This window comes from Platalea leucorodia (genome assembly GCF_965183815.1).
Source record: "Platalea leucorodia genome assembly, chromosome: 7".
NCBI classification, from domain to species: Eukaryota; Metazoa; Chordata; class Aves; order Pelecaniformes; family Threskiornithidae; genus Platalea; species Platalea leucorodia.
In genome coordinates this window covers 11576067-11597932 of record NC_138829.1, presented here as the reverse complement: position 1 = coordinate 11597932, position 21866 = coordinate 11576067, and the positions used below count along the sequence as shown (strand labels likewise).

General features: G+C 49.6%; 1 protein-coding gene across 1 annotated transcript in view; it reads left to right on the top strand.

The window, feature by feature from the left end:
- Positions 1–1363: 1363 nt before the first annotated feature.
- KIF26A (kinesin family member 26A) overlaps positions 1364–21866 on the top strand; it is a gene marked incomplete at its 5' end in the record, with an annotated part of 102483 nt that continues 81980 nt past the window's right edge. The window contains 2 exons of the mRNA XM_082318600.1: positions 1364–1498; positions 3975–4220. Of these exons, the coding sequence (XP_082174726.1) occupies positions 1364–1498; positions 3975–4220 (381 nt within the window). The remainder of the gene's footprint in view (positions 1499–3974; positions 4221–21866) is intronic.

Here is a 21866-nt window from a genome sequence, read left to right as displayed (position 1 = left end):
CTCCTTCCCTCCACCTGCCCCCCATCCCTCCCCGCTCCCCCGCAGCACCCACGGCCACGCAGCTCCCCGCCGACGTGCCGGCCCCCAGCCGAGGCCAGGCGGCGGGGCAGGACCTCAGCCCTGCCCGGGCCGCGGTTGCGGTGGGGGGAGCGGGGCGGCGGGGGCAGCAGCGCCCGGTGCCCGGGCGGGGGCGGCCGGCGCGGAGCCCGCGGGGGGGCGCGGTCCCCCGTGGAGCCCGGCTAAACAGCTTATTCAACTCGCTTTCACTGCAGGCGTTATGAAGCGGGATAATGCTTTTGTCAGGGGGTGAATTATTTGTTTAGCGGGAAAATACACGGGAAGGGATTAACGCTCTGCCCAGAGGCCCCTCCCCCGCTTTGCCGGGAGCCCGATCCATCCCGCCCGCCCCGACGGCACCGGCCGCGCCCCGGCGGAGCCCCCCGATGCAAGAGCTCTGCCTCGGCCCCCAGGCGGGGACACGCGTGGGGACACCCGTACGTCAGGGGCGGCCGGAGAGAGAGCCGTTTCTCGGCCCCTCGATGAGGAGGAGCTCGCTCCCTCTTGCCGTCCTCACCCGCTGCAAATAAAATTAAGCAGGGGAAAAAAGAGGGGGAAGCTTTTCAGAGGAGTGAAAAGCCGGATCCCTTCCGGAAAGTGCTTCACTTCTGCTCCCTCAGGCTTTCCTTTTTTTTTTTCCCTTCTCTTTTTTTTGTTTTCTTTTTTCCTTCCTCTTTTTTTTGTGCGTGTCTTTTTCCCCTCCTAAACTGACTTCACTGGCAGCTTTTCCCTCCTTGCGCTCACCCCGGAGGAGGAGGAGGAGGAGAAGGAGGAGGGAAAAAAAACCACCAACCCCCCCAGCAGCCACTAAACCCACCCAGCAGTGGATGGGGGGAGGCGGGAGGCTCGCAGTGCGGGCTCCTGGCCAGCGGGCGGTGGGAGCCCCCTCGCTCGGCGAGCTGATGGCCGGCGGCGGGGGAGCAGGGCGCTGCCGGCCCCGCGCACCCAGCGCAGCGGCGGCCCCGGCCGCGGTGCCGGCGGGGCGCTGAGCGGGGCCCGCACCGCGCTCGCTCGTCAGGCAAGGTGCGCTGGAGGGGGGATAAAACGGGAGGGAGAGCGGCGGAGAGAGGCAGAGAGGCAGGGAGGCTGGTGGCTCTGCCCGGCTGCTGGCTACCTCACCCCGGCAGCGCATCCCGGCAGATGGAGGAGTAACTCACCCGCGCCTGGTTTTTTTCTTTTTTTTCTTATTTTTTAAGGGGTGGGAGGTGTTTGCTATTTTATCCTTTTTGTGTGTGTGTGTGTGTGTGTGTGTGTATACAAATACATCGCCTCCGCTCAGGGAGTCGGATATTTCCAACCCCAAACTATGGCTTTTCAAAAATCGCCCGATGCCTCCAACGCCACGAGGAAGAACCCCAGCCTGCTGGAGATAGGAGCCTTGTGCTTGGACTCGGAGATCATCTTCGGCTTCACCAGCCACCTCCTCCGGAGGAAAGCCAAGGTAAGGGGACCTTGCCCCGGCCCCGGGCGGCTGGGGACCGGGAGGGGGTCGGGGGGGTCCGGCTGCCTGCCCTGCCCGGGCCGGCGGACGGGTAGGGGATGGCAAACTTGGCGGGGCGAAGTTGGCGGCGGCCGTGCCGGGGCGGGTTTCAGCACCACGAACAGTCCTGGCGGCTCCGCCGAGCGGCGCGGAGCGGCGCGGAGCGGTGCGGGGGCACCGCGCTGGCCGGCCCGCTCCCGGGGCGGCCCCCGGGCACCGCGGCGCCTTGCGTGCCCCCGGCTTCAAATGGGGAGTGGGGGCACCGCGTCCCGGTATTGCCAGGAGGGGTTTTTAACTTAGTAAGAGAAGGGGGTGGCTCAGCCCAGCAGCGCGGCTCAGCCCTCAGCCCCAGCGCCAGACGGGGAGCTCACCTCTTTACCCCCCCGCCCCGTCCAACCTGGAGCCGAAGGAGGGTTTTGCAGCCGATATTCGGGCACGTGAAATTTCGGAGCAAGTTCCCGGAGACCTGCAGAGCCCCGAGCAGGCGAGGGAAGGGAGCCGGGGCGCACCGGCCGGGTGCCTGTGTCTGTGCCAGCCCCGCTTCCCCGCCCGCCCCCGAGAAGGGCACAGGGCAGCCCCCGGGCAACAGCCCGCGCTCTCCCCGTCTCTCCTCTTCTCCTCCCCACCCAAACTTTTCTCGGGCTCCAGGCGACCGGTCCGGGCGGGCGGGGGCAGCGGCCGCGGTGCCCCGAGGGGCTCTGCCCGCCGTGCGGGGCGCACTTGGCCCCAGCCCGCCCCGGGGCATGCGCCCATTTCGGGGGGGGGGGACGACGACACACGCTTCAGACACGTGCTCGAGAGAATCAGGAAAGTTTAAGCGGCCGAGGAAGGTGCCTCTAGGGAGGGTGGATTTTTTTTTCTCATATATATATATTTTTTTTTCCGCACTCTTTGTGCTCGGCGCTGCTCACATCACCGCAGACCCCACCCCACGGTGCCACCAGCACCCCCCCGCGCGGTGGCGGGGAAGGAGACGAGGAGCCGCCTTTGGCACGGCCGGGGGGAAGCCACCGCGCCGCCGCCTCCGCCCGCGGGGTGCCGGGTCCGGCGCACGGGGCCGTCCCGGGTGGGAGCGGGGGCTCCCGGCTGCGGCCCCGCGGCGCGCCGCCAGGTGGCGCTCTGGTCACGGGGACGGCGGCGGCGGCGGCGGCCGGGCTGCGCCCCGCGGGGCCGCTCGGCGGGGCCCGGGCACGTCCCGGCGCGGCCCCGGCCCACCGCCGCGGGGGCGACGGGACCGGGCAGCCGGGGGGGGTAATGACAGACAGTGGCGCATATTCCTCTCTCTGGGGGAAAAAAAACCCCAAAACTAAAAAAAAAACCAAACCAGAAAAGTGCTAAATATACGAGCCGGAGCGGCAGCCAAGTAGACAATTAGCTGCGAACGTTAATTTCTCCATCTGTCAGGTCAATTTTCACATGTAGGAAAATCCCATCGCGCCCGCCGGGCGGCTGGGGAGGCGGCCCCGCGAGGGGCTGTGCCCCGCGGCACCGCGCATCTGCCCGCGGAGGGGGGGGCACCGTACCCCCAACCCGCGCAAGGGAGCACCGGCGGCGGGGGCGGAGGGGGGGAGCGGGTCCCTGCCAGGCCCCCGACCCCCGTTCGCAGCTGGCCCGCACCCACGGCGCCCGCGGCAGGGGCCGACGCCTGCGCGGCCTTCCTGCCTCCGCGCCGCGCAGCGGGACCGGCACCCCCGCCCCGGCCCTTTTATCCCCCACTCCCGAGGAACTTGCGTGTTTGAGGGTGAAGGAGGCAACCGCGGGAGTGCCCCCGCTTTAGTCACACCGGTTTGGGACTATCCTGGAGGGTCACTATGAAAAGGCATCTCGCCCCCGCCCCCCAAAACCCCAAACCTAAACCCCATCCCGCCCTGGCCGAGGCTCCCCCGCCCCGCTTACCCCACCCCACCCGCCCCCGCCCAGCCCCTCCTCCCCTGCCCCTCCGAGCACTTTTCCAGCTTTTTTCCGACGTGCTCCCGTGCTCCGGGTCCTTCCCCGTGCCGCCGTGGGGAGCTCACTCCGCCTCCCTCTCCCAACCCAAACTTCCCTCCCTTCTCAACATGGGAGGCAACATCACCTAGCTCGGCAGCCCGGACGGCGGGGAACCGGCCAGATCACTGTTGGCACCCCCCGACCCCCGGACCCCCGCCCCGCCATGGGCACCGCGGGCCGGCCGCGCCGCCGGGTACCGCGCCGCCCGCACTAGCGGAGCGGGACGCGGGGCAGGGGCGCGTCCCCCGCTACCATGATCGCGGCCGCCAGCAGGAAGGGTCTGGGACCCGAGCCCCGGGCGCCGGGGGTAAGTTGTTGCCGCGCTCCTCCCCGCGTTTGGGCTTCTTTTTTTCCCTTTTTTTTTTTTCCCCCCCTTTTGTTCCGGCGAGGGGGGTGGGAGCCGCGTTACCTCCGCGATCCGCGGCGCTGAGCTCTGCTCTCTCCGCAGGTGGCGGAGGGGAGCGCGGTGCGGGAGCTCTCCCCGCGGAAGAGGCCGCCGGCCGCCGCCGAGGAGGAGCGCTGCGCCAGCCGCCCGCCGCCCGAGGGAGCGGGGGCCGCCGCGGGGGCCGAGCCGCGGCCGCTGGAGCGGTCGGCGGCCGGGGGCTGGTGCCGGAGCTGCCAGGCCCAGCTGGCCGAGCTGAGGAGGCAGGCGGCACGGCTGGCCGCCGGCGGCTGCCCGCCCAACGCCCCGCCGGTAAGTGCCCGCACGCCGCCCGTACAGCGCCCGGCACCGCCGGGAGGTCGCGGGGAGGGGGGTGCGGGGGCCGGAGCCTGGCCCCCAGCCCGGGCGGGGTCAGGTGTACATCCCCGCGGATTTGGGAGGAGAGCGTGACGGTAACGCCGGCGATTTCCAGCCCGGGAGGGTTCTGCAAAAGTTCAAGGATTTCCCGTCCCGGGCTTTATCAAAAAGCGAAACTGCGCGGCTGGACGCTCACCCTCAGTTACAATCACCGGCTGCCAGAAACAGTTAAAAAACCCAACAGCGACTTTGGCAGGAGGAGCGGGAGAGCCGCCGAGAGGCTGTGCGGGCGCCGGCCGGGACGCGCCCTCGGTCGAGCCCGCAGCCGCTCCGAGAGCCGCGGTGCCCGGCGAGCTCCCCCTCCCGCTCTGCAGGGGCTGCTCCCCGTCCCGGGCCTCCCAGCCCCGGGGACACCGTTTCGGGGCTGCAGTTGGGCTTTGCAGCGCCTTCATCCCTCCTAGGAGAAGCTGCGGGTAGCTGCGGTTCAGCTCCTCCTTCCGAGGAGCCCATAAAACGCAGCTGAAAAGCACGCACTCGTGTTTGTGGCGCTGGAGGAAAGTTTGAGCGGGATGGTTTTGCTGGGCTTTCGCTCTCTGGGTGCTTGTGTGGACCTCCCTCCCTGGCTGATGGGCTCATTCCTGCCCTCAGTGTCACTGAGCAAGCCGGGGCCGGGTCATTTCCCTCCAGTTTGTGCCTCACGGTGGCCCTTCGTATCTGGTAGTGGGTGGAGAAAGTGCGTGAGCTCGGCAGAGGTTTCCTTTAATGCATGGGCAGCTTTATTCCTGTGGGTTGTCATTGCCTGCCCATTTTTTCTTTCCGTGTTTGTTTTCTGTATATCAGAGGTCTTTATTATTGTTGTCCCTTTTCCTTTAGCGGGGGCAAGTGAAACAAAACTTTTCAAAGGTGATACAGGTGAAAAAAATACAGACACCTGAAGAGATCCTAAGGATTAGCTGACGGGGCAACACGCAACAGAAGACCCCGAGGTTCTGTTCCAGGGCACACAAAACGTGTGTTGGGTTTTTGATAACATTTGGAAGTAACGTATTGTTTTCTAAACAATGCTTATCTGGATGTTTGCAAGAATGGGGGGGAGGGTCTGAAGAGGAAGCCAAACCCTACTGACCTTCATTTTCATTCAAAGAGTTCCTGTATGATCTACAGAATTCCCATTGAATCTAAATATAGTTTTGTTTGGAAGTGCATTGTGGAGCAGTGTCCGAATGCGCAGCGAGGTTTGTATTTTCAGGCTGGATCCAAAGCCCTTTGAAATTCAACAGGAGTCTCTCTATTGACTCGCTAAGTTTGGAGCGGGCTCTTGTTTCGGTGGTGTAAAAGATCACGTATCTTAGCTCATTGAACTCAGGACTTGCTGGACCTTTTGTTTTCTGGATTGCCGCAAAGGGTGGGAAGGAGTTTAATTTCCCCTTGTGAAGTGCATGCGATAGGCTGCTTCAGCGAGGAGGGCACAAACCCCTCTTCCCGTTGTTGGGGTGGGCTTCTGCCATAAAGAGCAGTGTCCTATCTGGGAGCGTAAAGAACAGCGTCCTATCTGGGAGCGGATCTCTGTCATGGGAAAAAAAAGCCACTGGTGCAGGAGAGTCAGAGGGCTTGGCCAGGTGTTCAGGTGAGGAGACCTGTGAGCAAAGGCCTGTTTGTGTGGTCTCTTTCCTGCAAGTCTCAGGGGACCTCCTTGATAAGCACTCGATGATGGGTAAATTAATCCCCTTTTTCTGCAGGGTTTCAAAGCATGCCTAGGAACATAATAAAATAGCAGTCATCACAGGGGCAGAGCCTCAGCAGGCCTGATCACAGAGTAACAGATACTTGGAGTTTACTTATCGAGTAGCATACAGTACAGTTAGATGTTTAAAATTTTTAAAAAATACATTTTCTAACGCTTGTGAGACCTCTAGCCTAATTGCAAGCTCAAAACCCCCACTAATGCTGGTGTAGCGAGCAGCTTCTCAGGAAGGAAGATGCAATAAACAGTGCTACTTACTGCCTTCTGAGTGTGAAGTAGGTTAGCAGGAGATAACAGGCAGGGGTTTGGCTACTGAGCTGCTGCGAATTGGCCTTGCAGTGGGAATCTGATGCAATATGCTGGCAGGTTGAGCACTGTGTAATGTTTGTGCCAGAAAGGCAGCTTGCTTCCCCCCCCCCCCCTTCCTTTCTTGTTTAATTATATAACAAGACATCTGAAAAAACAGCTCCTCTCCGTAAGAGTTTTATGCCCATACAATAAAAGTCCAAAGAGTTTCTTATAAGGTCTTCTAATGCACTGTCAAACTAAGCAACTACTGGAAGAGTAAACACTAGAAGGCTACTGCTTGCAGCATGCTGCTTTCAAAGGATTTACCTCCTTTGCCATAATAATTAAGGGATCTTTCAACACAGATTCAGAAAGATTTCCACACCTGGTTGAAAACCCTTTGGAAAGGTGGGTGGGTGCCTCAGATGAAAGAAGGGCTAGTTTCCTGCTGTTGATATCTTTCCTGATGAAAGGGAGAAGGTGTATTCTGATGCGTGGGGCAGCTGACAAGGGATTGAATTCACATTAGAATAAAAAGCCAACCTACTGTTTGCAGTCTGCAGGGATAACAAATCTAATTGCTTGCGAGGGCTATGATTCATACAGTTTATGTGTTGCTGTCTTTTCAATTAGACGTATTTAAAATATATAAATAATTTAAAGTTTTGGTGCTCAGATGATGTGCATTGATTACAGAATACTGTTAGTTGTTTGTGTCTCTTTAAAGTCCTCCAAATCTCTGTGGACAGCTGATAAAAAGATACACCTCTGCTTATGTTAAAACTCTTTAACAGTTCTCCCAAGTACGAGATTTACTGTGCCCTACACTGTCAATTCCCTTCTTTGTGCTGCTGCTGCCTTTACAGTTTGCCACCACAGTGAGGCCTATGTGTGAACCAAAATGTGATTTTCATCAAGCAAGGATGGAAACGAGCAACGTTTAATCTGAAATTATTCCAGATTAACAATTTGGTGTTGCAGTATCAGCTGGGCCATGTACTGAACTAGTGTGGGGGGGCAGGGACAAAGGTGCCTTGATTTATCCCTAATTAAAAGTTCTGTATGTGCCTTGCAGGCTGTGTCCCTGGGGAGCTGGTAATGGGATACAGGATCTCCTACCTCCAGGGTTCTGGCTGGAGTCGAGAGCAGGTTGTTGTGCCTGGAAGTTGTTGCTGTTGGCAGCTGTGGGGCAATCCATGGGAAATGGGTTGGTGGTCTCCGTCTCACTCCCAGTTGGCAAATAGCTTTGTCACAAAACCACCACAACAATTACCGCTAATTGGCATCACTGTTGGCAGTTTCACAGGAGAGGCTGAGGAATGAATGGGGATGTAGATTAAATTAGTAATAATAATACTTAGCACCTAAAATCTTCACAGTGCTTCACAAATGCTAATTAATTAATTTGCGTGATGCCCCCATTCGGTAAACCCAAACATGCTGTCATTTCTAAAGAGGTGTATGTCAGAGCAAGGTGTGTGTCTCTGAAAGGAAGGGGACAGGCAGGGACTGTCCGACATGAGAGATGTGTTCCTGCAGCTGCGTCGCTGGAAGTAAACTCTGCGCTCCCTCGAGTGCAGGCAAGAGCCTTAAGGATATACAGCTACTGTAAAATGGTTTTAGCTAATCCCTTATGAGCAGAGGAAGAAAGCTCTTTTGGTATGAGAAGCACACACATTGATACAACTACATCCACAGAGGGGTGTTATACTGGTATATGTATTTTGGTTATAGAAGAGTAATAATTGCACCCAGTTATACTGGAATAAAATATTTTTTTTATCAGTACTGACAGGAGGCCAAGATCAGATGAAGTTCACTTTGGAAGTGATTAGCATTGACGATTGTGTTTCTCTGAGCCCAGGGATTCAGACACCTCATTTCACCTGTCCTTGTCCCCCTGATCCCCCCAGCCTGAGCAGTTTGTATTGTACCTACTGCCGGGGGGGCGGGGGTTGGAGGCAGTGTTAAGGGGGGCAGAAACATGCATATTGTATGGCAGTTCAGCCAAGTTCTTGCTGTCCTAATTTTTGAGAGCTTCCTTTTTTCCCTGTTTTTTTTCCCCCTCTTGCATTATCTGTGCTGCGTCTTACATGAGGCACACCACTGAACAGCTTCCCGGGAGTTTGAGGGACAAAGGAGCGAGTGTGGGCTCTTTATTGCTGGTGGGATGGACAAGGCTTTTTCTCCAATACCTAAAAAAACCTGGGTACTCTCTGTATTCCCAGTTGACCGGGTCAGCTGTGGTTGGGTACAAAGAAGCATGCTGCTAGCCCTGGTCTGCAGAGAGTCTTGGTGACGAGGACAGGTCATGCTTTTGGTTGCTAATGAACCATGAATCATTTGAGGGAGCTAAGCAAGTCCTAGCCCGCCGTGTCCTTGGCAGAGCTCTGTGTTACACCGGTTAGAGTTGGAGGAAGCCCGGCTTCTCTGGAAAAAAGGGGAGGATAGCAGTGGCTTTACACACACAGTTTGCACTGACGTGTCTCAGCTGCGCAGATGCCACGCAGTGCTGCTGGATTGAACTCCCACCACACCCGCTTCTGATCAAAGCGATGGTCTCTGGGTACACCTGTATGTGCTGCTGATTGCATCACCTGAAGGGGCGATGAAGAACAAAGTTTTGGGAAGGGCATGCTCTTTCCTGTGGGTTTCTCCTGTATGCTAAGTAACCCCTACATGTTTCCACGAAAAGCAGAACTAAGGAAGGATGGTTTGGTAGAATGGATGCTTTGCTCACCTCCTTTGCTCTCCCTATCCCTCTGCATTAATCCCAGCTGTTCCCTCCTTGTCCCCGATGACTCGATAAGAGGCAGCACCTTCTCTGCAGCTGCACACATACTGTGTGGCTGACAGTAAGCCAGTACTTGGACATCTGGCTTCTGCCAAACAGTTAGTAACAGGTGGGTCCTGCCCAACTTCTCTCATAGCCAGTTTGTGGAAGTTGTAGGAACTTGCTCTGAGCCTTCTACCTCAATTTCAGATCATTTGACAGGTTCAAAAGCTCTTAAGGAGGGCAGGCAGAAAGGAGGATGGAAAGAAGGGCAATGCAGCAGTTCTTGTTGCTTTGGAAAATCAGGCTAAGAGGATGGGCTTGGGATTGAGGACTATGGTCTTGATGTGTGAGGGCCAGGTTATTTCCACCTTGACCACTCTGATGGCATAGTATCAGCAGGGCTAGTAGCAAGGAGAGTTCGCGTGATCCCTGGATGCCGATACCTGTCTCCTCACTGTTGTGTGCGCTGTTGGGTGCTTCAGGAGCCTGCACTGCACACGGAGGAGCTTGGGAGAGGCCTGTGTGTCCTTAGTGCTTGCCTGCAGGCTCATGCTTCCCTGAAAGAGCAAGGGTTCGGAGCACGAGGGACTTCTCTCAACATTTGATGTACACGTGGAATAGGTCTAAGCTTTTAGAAGCAACCCCTGACTTTTTGTGGAGTTTTTCTTCCCATGCCTGTTGTTTTCTATTAACGTGTCAGCCTTTTCTACTGAGTGGCATGGTCACCTGGAATTTGAGAGTCCAGGTGATGGTTTAGGAATCCTGTGCTATCTTGCCTAACTTTGGGGTCCTCTGTTACTGAGGGACTGTTTTTTCTTTTCATGGAAGGCTTTTCTGCAGCTGGGTTGACATGGATAAGGGGAATTGAGTGGGAGAACTGTGTCTTTTACAGATTCCTCTCTAGAGGAATCCAGTTTTCAGGGCTCTTTACAAGCACTAAATGCACCTTAAAACGTTCTATATTTAACATTTCAAAAATGCGTAAGTGGAAAAGTAATGTCGTAGTTAATAAACATGAAACTACGGTGCATTTTTTTGAGATACACATTTAATATTTAATTTTGTGAGAGAGACTCTTGCAGAGACTTGGCTGTGGAGTGCTTCAGGCTATGGGCTCAGATGTGCATCTCAGGTACGTGTGCAGTCTAATAACGGGGTTAGTGACAACACTGTGTCAAACGTGTTGACATGAGCAGTTCCCTTGTTTCAGTCAGTGCAGTGGTCTCCATGCTATATGATAGGCCGCGGAAACTAATTGTAATGAGTTTGCTTTAGACATTTAGAAATTTCAAGCATGCCCTCTTAAAATACAGGTGAGTGGGATTATCTTGCAGTTCAGATGCTGGAGGCAAGAGACCTTCTCGCTGGGGGATCTGAAGTGGGGGGAGAGGGGATTGTGCGATTAGCTCAAGGTAGTGCGGTCTCCTGGGTAGCTGACGGTAATTAGTATTGCTCCGTCTCTTTCTGTAGCTAATTCCTTCAGCACCCTGCCCTATTAGGGAAAAGGGAGGAAACGCATAAACCATTTCAAAATCCCAGGGGGTGGAAAAGAGCATCTGCTCCTAACATCTGAGGTTACTTTGAACCTGTTGAAATATGTAGTAGCTGCTTTATTGTTTTTGCCAAGAGTTTCCACCTACAGTGATCCTAACCTCTAACTTGTTAACAGCGAGGTTGTAGGAGGCAGTAGTCATCCTCCTCTTCCCTGGCCCACAGCAGCTGATAGTGCCTGCTGCTCTGGACCTGGCACCACAGGGTATTGGAGTGAGGATGGCTGACACCACCAAGGGATTTTTCTTTCCCAAGACCAGAATCGCCCACCGTGTACACAGTTGCTGCATGGGTCTCCTGCTGCCTGGGTACCCGGCGATAACTGCACTCTGTGGGTGTGAACTCTTCTTCCCACAGTGAGGATGCTGATGTAGAGAAGAGCCAGTCAGTCCCTGGCTTTTCAGCCGACTGATGAACATTTTGTTGTGAAAAGTGAGTGGAGATTTTGCTTCACCTTGGCTAGAGGAGGAGAATCTGTCTGGAAATGTGTGCATGTCTTATGGAAGATTTTTCCATGACAATGCTGTTGCCGTTCTCGAAATTGGATTACCTTCAGGAACTAGATCTATTCAGATATTGCTCACACTGAGTATGGCAGGCAGCTGTCCATTTGGGAGTATTGTATCCTCTTTTTATTTACTGGAAACCTATGGAATTTAATTTGTCTGGATTTGTCCCTCTGTCCTCTGACTTCAGACCCGCAGCACTGAAATAACTATTGTGTCCGGTATATCTCCAAATAGAAGGCGTCTTCAGGAAGGCAGGAACAAGACTCCTGCGTTCTGGAGTCTCTGTTGCTGGCTGTGCTCGTGATCAGGAACAGGCTGATTTCTTTTACAAGTGTCTACTAATTTTGTATAGTCTTTCAGATGAGTGGCTTATGGGACAAAACTTGGGCCTTACTTTCATGAGAGGAGAATCATGCTTCCTGCTGCCTTTGTTAACAGGAGGAATTGTGGCCCATTGCAGGGATGCAAGACCTGAATTTAATCCCTAGATCTTGTCACTGACTCTGTGAATTAGGGCAAGCTGCTTAATATCCATGTGCTTCATTTCTCCTTTAACCAGGAGAGAGAAACTGCTTCCGTCTTTGGTCCATTTCCAGTAAAAACTCTCTCTTTTTTTTTGTTTTGTTTTGTTTTATGGTGGCGACTCTCTTGCTTGCATGGCATCAAGCATCATCGACTGCTGTTCTTAATAGAGCTGACTGCTCCTGTAATATGCATAATAAGGAAGAATAAATAATAACACAGGGACACAGAAAACAGTGGACTCTGTGACTTGCAGCTGAGCTTTCAGGTTGGGTGTTGGGGAGGGGGTTCTGGGGCTGGGGTCTTTGCAAGAGCAGAAACAGCAAAGCAAGCCAGGGACTTCAGAAAAACAATGAAGATGTAGTAACAGATAGTCCTGAAAATCTGCCAGTTCACCAGGAGGGGAGCGGTGAGGCTGTGAAAAGGGACTGAAGGTGCTGCAGCGTATGTCCAGGCAAAGTGGAGCTTGATTAAGTAGCAGGTATCAAATAAGCTCAGGGAGCATGGATTAGAGCTGTGCCGATGCTATCTAAAAGGGGTTTATCTGCATACTGCTCTGTGCCTCCCTGTGATGAAAATAGAAAACTGCCTTGTGGAAATGTGGTGTGGCCTTGTAAATAGGGAACTCTTCAGTGGCTTCAGTCCTTCATACTGCTGTTGATGTTTATGCCAAAGTGTGTTACTTATTAGTTTTTCATTAAAGATGTTTTATTTTTAAGTGGAAAAAAGGAAGATTTTGTAGAGGAACCCAAGAGCAAAGCTTCAAATGATTATTGCAAGCAAGGGGAGTGGTGGGGATATGTCACTTTGCAGGAGTAATGTATTCTTCTCTAGGATAAGTTACAGTGAATGTAAACTTTTGGTGACTTCTTTGCTTTGAAGCTGCATGAGCTTTTATGGCATAGCTGGCAGATGTTTATTTTCATGTTGGAGAAAGAATGTTTAACTGGTATAAATATATCCACCTATTTTAGGCAGCATAATGCCGTTGTTGCGTGTTTGTTTTATCACGAAGAGTCTGACTGTTGTATGCATCACCCTAACGTACAGTGAATCAGCGAAATCTCGGCACTTGCTCACAAAAAAAGGCTTAGGTGCACACAATTATCCTTCTTCCTGCGTCAGGCCTTAAAATCAGTCTTTGATCAGCATTCCTGGAGTTTGGCAGGCTGCTCCAAGTTTCGGCTGGGGCTGGGCTGGCGTTACCATACGTCAATACCTGTGCAGAATTGATTGGAATGCCAGACGGCTGTGGGAAAATGATCAATTTTCAGTTAGCTCATAGCAAATCTTCCCCTAACATTGCTGAGGGATTTTACACTGCTTGGTGAACAGGATGGGAAGCCTTCTGTACAAAACTGAAATGTGATACTTTGGGCCAGGCTGGGCATTGACTGGCTTTCAGCATTAACTGTGAAAGCGAAGCATTAGTCCTAGTTCTCACAGCATTCAAAAGATTATGTTTAAATGTGTTTCCTGTTTTACCACAACATACAATTTGTTACTGCATGGTTTGTGTCGCTGTCAGTGTGTATATATTGATCAGTGCTGATTGTACTGTAAAGGGGCAGCGTTTGGCTTTGTGTTTTTAGTCATTTGGGAAGTTAGATGTACTCAGTTTGTATTGTGCTCTTTTTTTATTGCCTTGTGTTCTCACTGTATTGTGTGCTGTAGCATGTATTTACTCCTTTTTGGCATTGTTGGTATTCTCCTGGACCTCAGAGTACAGCAGTCTCCTACAGCTTTGCATGTAGCTTTATCAAGTAGAATTTTTTTGCAGGGGTTTCCTGCTGCTTTTGCATCTTCTGTGGCTTCTGAGCAGGTCAGAGGTCGTGGCTATGCCCAGGGTACATCATGCAGCCCTCAGCAGAGCGGTACTGCTGAGTGTTTTGGAGGAGGTGAGCCTGCTGGGGTGGTTGAGATCAATGGCACTGTGCTGGACCGGTGGCACATGTCTGATTCCCAGCCCAAAACAGGGCAGCAGGAGCTGTTGCCATCCCCAGACCGCGAGCTGTCTCCAGGGACTCTCTGGGATGTGGCAATCTTAACAGCTGTCAGAAATATGAAGACATGCAAGTGGCTTGTACAATCAAGAAATCTGTCCATCCTTGTTTCAATTGCTTTACTACTTTTGGGTCATCTGTAGAGGCTCTCTGTACTGCTTGGTGTGGAGTGGCGAAAGCATTCAGCTCTTTCCTTGGTAGCTGTTGGGTCGTCTTTGAGTGCCTCTAGGCAAAACATGCCGGTGTTGTGACAGACCCTCTCTTTAACACCAAATTACCTAGTGTGGAGTGTAAAACCAACTGCTTGTATCTAGTGCCCAACTGCAGCCAGGCTGTAGCGACCAATAGCACAGTTCCCAGGAGGGTTCAGTGGCCAAGAGCCAAACCTTATAAATGTGCTCTGTGCTTCGTCTGTGGAGTGCTTGGTAGACATTGGTGTGGAGATGGCTCCAGAAGCCAAGACCGCTTCCAGGCCTGGGTGACTAGTCACCAGCCCAGACTGGGAGCATCCCACATGGCCTGTTTCATGCAAGTAAATGATTTTGAGCTGCAAGAAATAGCAAAAGTTGGACAGATCTGGCCTCTGTTCAGCAAGTGAAGCTTGACTAATGATGCCAGAGCACCTGACATCCAAATGAGCAAAGGAAGGGTAGGGACATAATTGAGTGAGCTAATCCCTGGCAGCCAGGGCAAGGAGGATTTTGCTTCCCATGTGGTGAGTGTGCTTAGGGCAAGCGTAAAGAGCATGCCAACCTCTGCCAGTGTTGGACTGTGTGTTGCGTTGAAAGACCAGCGCAGTTGTGTTAGTGTTTTGGCCTGGATTTAGTAAAAGTGATTGCTGAGTATTTGAAAAAGGGATGTTTGGCTGCCTTGGGTATTACTTGAGAAACGTTAACCATGTTGTGATAGCACATCTGTTTTGTGTTGAACATGTGTACATGTGTGTGTTTGTATAGGGACCTGGCTGCTCCACTTGTGAGAACAAGTGCTTCAGTAACAGAGAGGAAATGGAGTTCAGTCTTTGATGAAAATGTCACATAATCCCCACATGCATGCCCTAACGCTGGGTGCGTTGTGAGGAAGAGAGGTGTTTCCACACCGCTGCCTGGCCGTGGGCCATCTGGTCTAGTGATGAGAAACAAATTTGCTCTACAAAATTTAAAGGATGAAAGCGAGGCACAAGTGTCTTTCCCACTGTCATTTCTGGGAAATGCTGGTGCTCCTTTTCTGGTAGGTGGGCAGAAGATGGAAGGAATGGTTTGTCCCAAATACCACTGTTAGAAGAAGTGCCTTAGCCTTAATGTGAACTAGAGGTGCTGCAGAGCTTTTGCAAGCTATCTTGAAAACTATGCTGTGGGTGAAATACAGGCCACGATTTGGCCTGTAACTATTTTGCCTGTAGCTTGTAATTAAATATAAAGTTAAACCCAGAATCTCCAGTTAAAATGTTCAGGTGTTAGTGTAGCTTGTATAACTGTGAATGCAGAAGTGAGCTATTTTGCTGTCTTTCTCTGAAGATTTTGTTGCAAAGAAAGGCAAGTACATTTGACATTCCTCCAACAAGCTCGCACAAGGGTAATTTTGTGTGGATGATTGAGTGGCATGGAGACACTTTAAGATATTGTCCTTTTGTGGGTTTTGTAAAGAGGAGATACAGTTGAAGTAATTTATAATATGCAGTCTCAGCCGTCTGCTGAGAGAGCTTCTTTCAGCAATTACCTGTAAGAATAAAGTAAAAAGCATTTATTATTGATATTCACATTTCACATATTAAGAAATATTTCTTCTGATATTGTTAATTTTTTATTTGTAAGCTCTAAAGGAGTGTAGAGTAAGACAAATGTGGTTGAGGAAGAAAAATACATGAGTTAATGTATTAAGTTTACATATTTTTCATTTGATGGATTTATGGTTTTTAATTACACCTTCATGTCTTGCATTGGGATCCCTGGGGGCCCTTTCTGAAATTCATGCTTATACTCTTATAAATATGAGATGCTTTAACCTGCCACCTTTTGCAGTCTTACTGCTGCTTGACTGACCTCTAGTAAAGTTATTTTTTATTTGAGTTTAAAATTTGAGACCTCCACAAAGAACTAAATGATTAGAAAAATATTTGTGTGATTTAGAGAATTTCTCAGCATGCCATGTTGTACCTGTGAAAACCAGGTGGTGAATGGGTTTCTCTGATGTTTGCATGGAAGGGTGGACTTTGTGCTCAGCATATGCCAGTTTGATCATGAGTAGTAGCACCCTGGCTTCAGCTTATGGCCTTACTGGCTCCCAGTGGGGTGTTTGGCAGTGGAAAGTAGTTGTGTCTTTGGTCATAACCCTTTGGGGAGCCGTGACTGGGTTTAGGGAAGAGTATTTTCAGCAATATGTTGTCCTGAATCTGGCTGTACATCTCTTTACTTCTGTCTTCAGTTACATATGGCACTGGATTTTCGTTTCATAACAGTTTACATCGTGGTTCTTTTATTGACAGTGGAATTGAAAACCTGTGTTAACAGGTGGAAAATGAAACCTGTTGACGCTGTGTAGTGTCTGTTGATTTACACCGGTGAAATGAAGAGGAAGCCAGGCTGCAGAACTGGGTCAATGTATTCCAAATCTGTCTCTCTGTGTAGGTATCATTACCTCTGTCTGCTTTTTTCCAGCACATCCTCTTCATTTTTCTGTTCAGTGGGAACATAATTACCTGTGTATGTGAGCGTGTGTGTAAATAGTGCCAGGATCTGTTTGGTATAATTAAGACATAGCTTATCCAAGACACAAACAACCCAGGCGGATAATATTCAGACTTTCCAGAAGAAATTTGCCTTGGGACTGACACTGAGCATGAACAGTCAGCCACAGCTTGAGCCCCTCTTCTCAGATTTGTGCTGTATACCCCTTTATTATTCTGGTCATGGCTGCTCCTAAGCACACGCAGCTCAAGAGCAAAATAGCTCTGATTTGTGCTGTAAGAATTTAGTTGGGTTTCAGCTTCTTATTGCCAAGTCTTTTGATGACATGAAAGATATGTTATACACAGGGCTGGCTTTTCTGACCCATGCTGAGTTCTTCCCTGCACTTTTTATTGCTGTGGGAGGGCTTGGCTCTTGTAGGATTGGGTGGAATGAAAAGCGTAGAGTAGATAGCTAAAGAACTGCAATGCAGAATAAACACTTGACCCTGGGAAGTGAACACGAGTGAGCACACAAAGGCATTGCTCTCTGAGGTGATGCATTGGAAGATCTCTACTTTTCTGGGTTTTATTTTTGTAGTTTCCATTTTAACTCCTCTTGCTAGTCCATCTTCTTGCCACTAGAGCAACAGCTCCGTCTGCCAGTGTTGGAAAGTAGTCCAGGGCATCCCCTCCTTACTAAAGGCTGTAATTCCGCTTTCTTTGGAAGCGGTGAAAGGTCTGGTACAGAAGGTCATCTCACTAAGCATAATGGTACAGAAGCGGTTCACCTGCATCCCAAGGAGTGAGCTGAAAAATGTCTATGATTGTTCAAAAAGAAAAAAATGTAGATCCATTGTGTGAAAAATCTGCGTCTTTCTGTACCTCTACAGGATTCCTTAAGTCTGTGCAAGAGCAGAGAGTTAAGGTAATCCTGATCTTGCAGGGGAGTTAGTTAACCCAGGAGTCTTGTAGCTCAGCTCAGTACAATACAGGAGTGACATCAGTGAGAGATTAGAATATCTTTGTTATCTTCAAAGACTGTTTACTTAATGGTTGGGGAATTGCTGTGTTTGTAGGTAGAGGCAGGGAATGTCCTCAGGCAGGCAGGAGCTGATAGCATTAAACAGAGCAGTAGTGTTTCTCCTCAAGCATCCTTACATTGCTTGTGTGCTTCTCCCAGCCTGCTGGCTGCCTCTGCTTTTGTGTACACCACTGGTATGGAGGTCTTTAAGAGATTGCCAACGTAATTTTGGATGCTAAGCACTGAACCCAAGCAGTATCCTTGTAGCTTTTTGGGTTATTTCTTCTAAGTCCTGTGGACTTTGGCTCTATATAGGGTAACTATATGGACAGTCTGTAGCCTATGGCTTGTTTTTTCATTGTTCGCCTATAATTTTGTTCCAAATTCCTGTTAATTTTCTAGGGAGATGTGCTTGCAGGGTAACTTCAAATGAAAGCATACCCTGAGTTAGCATGTCTGTCTGTGGAATGGTGGGGAAGGAAGGGAGAAGGGAGCAGGGTGTGCTGCTTTTTAATGCTGGGCTATCAGCAGCGTGTCCTGCGGTGCAGTGTGATGGGTATGGGGTGCGTGTTGCCGTGCGGCATTGGCTCTGCTGGGAAGCACATTCTGTCAGGGGAACGGGTCCTTCTGATAAATGTCCCCATCCAACACCCAAATGGTGTAACAACCTGAGGAATCAACTTCTACGAATCCTGGGGCAGTATCGCTTGTATTTTTCTTACATATATGCATCTATAAGTTTTCTTTAACATATTGTTTAGAGGTATTTTAAAATCTCAGAGTTGAGCAGTGTTACCTACCCTTGGATATTTCAGCTATCGCTTGTAATTACATGGAAGACCACATGTAGTTGGTTTGGGTTTTTGGAGGATTCTTGTGCAGGACTTGGATCTTTTCTGCAGAGTTCCTTTTGACAGCAGTGAAGTTGCTTCTAATTTCCAGTAAAAAAGGACAATTTGATTTGCAGATTGCTGTGTAAAAGCTTCTATAAACTTAATTTGGAGGCCACTGGGATACGGGTCCCACATACAAGTGTTTAGCTCTTCCATTTTTCTCATGAAAACATTCCTGTAAAAGTGGGCTTTAAAGCCAATTAGTGCCTCATTGGCTTTTTTTTTTTAAAGACAAAGCAGAGATGCAGTGTTCCAGGCAGATACATTTTTGTTCCCAGCTGTTTTGAATGCTCATTCGATGTTAAGTCTTTGTTCAATCCAGTCCTATGTCATTAATGACTCTGGAGTAAGTAGGTATGCAGAGCTGGAGGAAATCCTGTTTTATACGTTCCTATTCTAGGAGAGCCTCAGAAAGACTAACAATAATGCCGCTTGGTGAGGTAATGGGTAAACATAGTAAGAAATAAAAACGTGCTTACTCCTTACTGAAGCAGAAAAATAGCTTATGAAGCATAATGTTGTCTTTGATACGTGTAGATAATCTGACCTGCTTCAGTCTGTGGATTAAGGCATTAGCTGGGGCAGCCGAAACGGCTTCTCATAAAGAACCTGTCCCTCTGGTTGTAAAGGAGTTGTCAGCAAATGCTAACGAGAGTTAAAAAGGAGCCCAGTCATAACCCAGCAAAGTCACTTGAAAGGCTTGCCTTGACTTCAGCGGTCAGTTAATTCCCACCTGAGGTGGAGGGTTGCGTTGCGCAGCAGCTCAGTGTTATCACAAGTCCAATGTGGGCACTGGTTCCAGTCAAGGGTGTGGGTGGTGCACAGCAAAGCTCTGGTGAAGCCTTGGGTTTTTACCTCTCCTCTTCATGGTCCTTTCAAGATGCTGTGGGAAAGAGAAAATGGGGACATCCCCCAGCTTTTCCTTCCCTTTGCTGAATGACTGAAGTCCAGTAGAAGAGAAGTATTTGTTTTCAAGAAGGACCAGTGTTCTTGCAGGAGGTCTAATTTCTTCATGAAGTTCTTAAGTCAAGGCTGGATTTAAAGCTTTTGATCTTGGTCAGTAGATGGACAGCAGGTAGAAAACCAGGATGAAATTCTGGTAGCAGTTTTGGGAAACTGTTGACTTTTTTTTTTTTTTTTTTTGAGAAGAAAATGTGAAATTCTCTAATTTTGCCATTAGCCAGCTTCCACAGGAGCATGTGTGAGTACAGTGAAACATCTCAACTCCAGCCTCCTCGCACTGTCTCTGCTACAGGCTTCCCTAGGGACTTAGGGCAAGTCAGCTAGCATTACATTTTTAGATATACTTAGCCCATTTAGCATATGCATTTTACTCAGCATGCAATTACAGACTAGTGAGTTGCATGCATATATACCAGAGCCCTTGTGTTGATGTTCCTTATATATGCACCGGTTTTTATATCCATTAATCTGGTGCGTATACTTCAACTGTATTTCTAATCTCTCTTTATCTTCAAGTTTTTGACTGTGAAACAGTAGTGATCCCTTTTCTTTGAGTAAGTAGGCAGAGTCATATTTGTGACATAATTTAAGACCACGTAGAAGATAAAAACTTTTTTAAGTGCTTGTGATTTATCTTATTTTGCTTTATTTGATTCCTTAAATGTCAGCCACTCTGAACAGTTCCTTGGATTTTCCTCTCTTATTTGGGAAGCGTCAGCTGACGAGAAGGCAGCTGGTGTACTGAAAGCATCATTCCCTTAAGAATTTGGGGTGTGATGTGTTTAGCTGGGGAGAAAGCCCAGTGACAGTTGCCCTTTTGTTTTTTTTCCTTTTTCCCTAAAAGTTGCCATCTTGCCCTGTTGGTTTAATGGCAAAAGAACACTGCAGCACGTTTAGCTGTGCAATGCATTTCAGGTAGTGATACCTGAGGAATGAGAGGGATCCCGTGTGCATAATTGGCTGGCACTTGGTTGACCTAAGCTGACGGGTCTATACATAGTCCTGATTCCTGCCCGCCAAAAGAGCATCTGATGCAGACAGCTGCTGGGTGTGTGACCCCTTTTGGTGCATGGGACGTGCATGGGCGTGTGCCTTCCTACCTCTTCGGTCGGTGTGGCAACCTCCAACGCTTTCTGCTCTCCTTCTGTGCTTTTAGAGAGGACAGCCCCACCAGGAGACCTTGTCCTAGGTGGAGGCAGTTGTTGGATCCCTGGTGGCAGGAGGGAGCTGGGATACCTGTGCTTATCTTCTGTAGAGGAGCAGATGGTCATGGCTCCACTATGCAAACAGTGCTTCTTGGTGGAGTATTTAGGACAAGGGAGTGAAGGGGTAAATATGCATTGGGCATCACAAGCTTGTAACTGCCTGGTGGAAAGCGCCAAGGGGAGGTTGCTTGAAACATCTCCCTCTTCCAGACCCCAATAACTGTGTTATTAGCTCCAAGATATAGGAGGGAGGGAAATTATCCATTAACAGCTGCTTTCCAGAAACACCTGAGATCAGAGTCTAATGAGTATGTATCATCTTTAGTGTATCTTGCTTGTTTCAGGTTATGTTGTGATGGCAGTCCTGATCATTATCTCACATTAATTTTCTAGAGCATGATGTATGTGGACACACCTACTGTGCTCAGAGATTTCACTGCAAGATTAGAGACATGTTTAGGAAATTAGTAATGAGAGAAAAACGTGTAATTAAAAATGATATCAGTTTGGAAGCTCCTCCATCTTCAGCCAGCTTGCTGGAAGAGAAGGGAGTCTTACACAACGCTTAGTGGTGGGAAAACGCATTTGGCTTTCTCCATTTTAAACAGGAAGGAACTATTTAAATGACAGACTTACAATAGTGATCAGGGCATTTACTTGGGAACGTTGGATCACATATTGTAGCTGCATAATGTCGAGGTAACTCAGACTGTATAAAGTTAAGACAGATCTCATTATATTTGTTTTCTTTTAATGATGCCTTCAGACAATTTTTTTTTCCCCTTATTTGGACACTTTAGAATGTAATTGGGTCCTTGTGCTGAAAATAGCATCCATATTTTGAGGTAGTGAGATTTAGATATGCTGAATATTGGCCATAACGTTATGAGGTTGCACACTTAACAATTTATTTGTTTCCCGAGATATGCAATTTTATGTGAAATGTCTTAAATTCAGAGCCTGCAACAGAATTTAGCTCTACATCCCCAATGACCATTATAAAATTGCCATATGCCTAAGAATGTGCTCAGCACAACTGTGACTGTTCAGACTGTGAATTTCCTCTCATTTTATGATGGGATTCTTTGTTCAGAATAAAATTATTCTTCAGCAATAGGAGAAACACCATTTGGTTGTATATGGTTCATTATAAAATGTGGTAACTTTTAAGCATTTCAAACAGTACACATGCTTTATTTGAGTTTTTATGCCATTTTTCATGAACGGTTAACAGTACCTTGTTGTCATTTTTGTCATGATATGTCCATAAACTCATTTATCTTTCTCTTTGGTCCAACTTACATACACACAGAAAACCTAAGCAGATGTCAGAGCAATAACCAGGTGTACATTGTAGTACTTTGCAAAGTTTTAATTGCTGCAGGGATGTTTCCTAGTTAATGGATCTGTTTATTAAGTGCTTCTATCTGTTGTGTCTTGTTCAGGAGTGTACCTTAC